Source organism: Naegleria gruberi, assembly GCF_000004985.1.
Source record: "Naegleria gruberi genomic scaffold NAEGRscaffold_611, whole genome shotgun sequence".
Lineage (NCBI taxonomy): Eukaryota > Heterolobosea > Eutetramitea > Acrasida > Naegleriidae > Naegleria > Naegleria gruberi.
Genome location: NW_003162939.1, coordinates 435 through 1,524, shown reverse-complemented (window position 1 = coordinate 1,524; position 1,090 = coordinate 435). Strand labels below are relative to the sequence as shown.

General features: G+C 31.7%; 1 protein-coding gene across 1 annotated transcript in view; it reads left to right on the top strand.

Moving 5' to 3' along the window:
- The window catches only part of NAEGRDRAFT_76899 (uncharacterized protein), a gene marked incomplete at both ends in the record, with an annotated part of 34,499 nt that extends 33,895 nt beyond the window's left edge, over positions 1-604 (top strand). Inside the window, one exon of the mRNA XM_002668144.1 lies at positions 45-604. Coding sequence (XP_002668190.1) covers positions 45-604 — 560 coding nt within the window. The remainder of the gene's footprint in view (positions 1-44) is intronic.
- Positions 605-1,090: the final 486 nt, after the last annotated feature.

Below are 1,090 nucleotides of genomic sequence, written 5' to 3'. Positions count from 1 at the left end.
AGATGTTGTAAAAAATTCCAATGTTATTATTGAATGGTTAAAAGTTGAAGGAGATCCAGTAGAGGATAATGAAATTGTTTGTAGAATTGATAGACAACCAGTTGTTGGTGATGAAATTAGAGAAATGCAAGCTGATTATAAAGGAATTATTCATAAAATTCCATTCGAACCAAAGCCAACAAGGGAAGATATTGGAAAGAAATTAAATGTTAAAATGTCACCAAATCAAGAATTATACGTTTTACAAACAACTGAACAAGAAATCAGATCCCAAGAAACAGTATTTGCCAAGATTAAGAGATTTGTCAAGCAATACGGTGCTTTGGGTATTGTAATTTATTTTGGTATTTACTTTTTGGTTTTAGGTACAATTTTCCTCTTATTACAACAAGGAGTTTTCGCAACTAAGGATGTTTTACAATGGTTGCATAGTAGTGGACTTGATAAGCTTATTGACATGTCTGATTTGGATAAATCAGAAATGTATGCCAATGCCGGTGTTGCTTGGGTTTTGACTAAATTTACTGAACCTTTGAGAATGGCTGTTACTTTGGCTATTACTCCAAGTATTTACAGATTATTGAAAAAGTTAATGAGAAAGTAAATTTTATTATATTGTAATTCAATCAAAATTTAAACATTGAACCAAGTTCAATAATATTATCATAATGTCAATACTTCCACTCCAGATTACACATCAAAATTAATTTTAAAAAAATGAAAATAGCTGTGATTGGTTTTGGCACAGCGGGACCAGCTTTCAGTCTCTTTGCATCAAAGCGTATGTTGTTGAAATAATATCATCTAGGGCAAAATAATTTAATTCCGATCACATTCAAATTCCGATCACTGGTGTAGCAATAAATTGTTGATTTATTTGAAATGTCATTGGGAAGTCATGGCTCTTTCTCTCCACAATCAATACATAAGATGGTGGTAATCTCTTTTCCATTGATTGTTTCTGTTGATGGCATTGTACATGTTTTGGAATGGCATAATTTTTTACAAGTCGAACATGTCACCATACCATCATGATCGTCTTTAAATTTACATCCAGAGTAGCAGCATATATTTTGTGATGATGATGCAC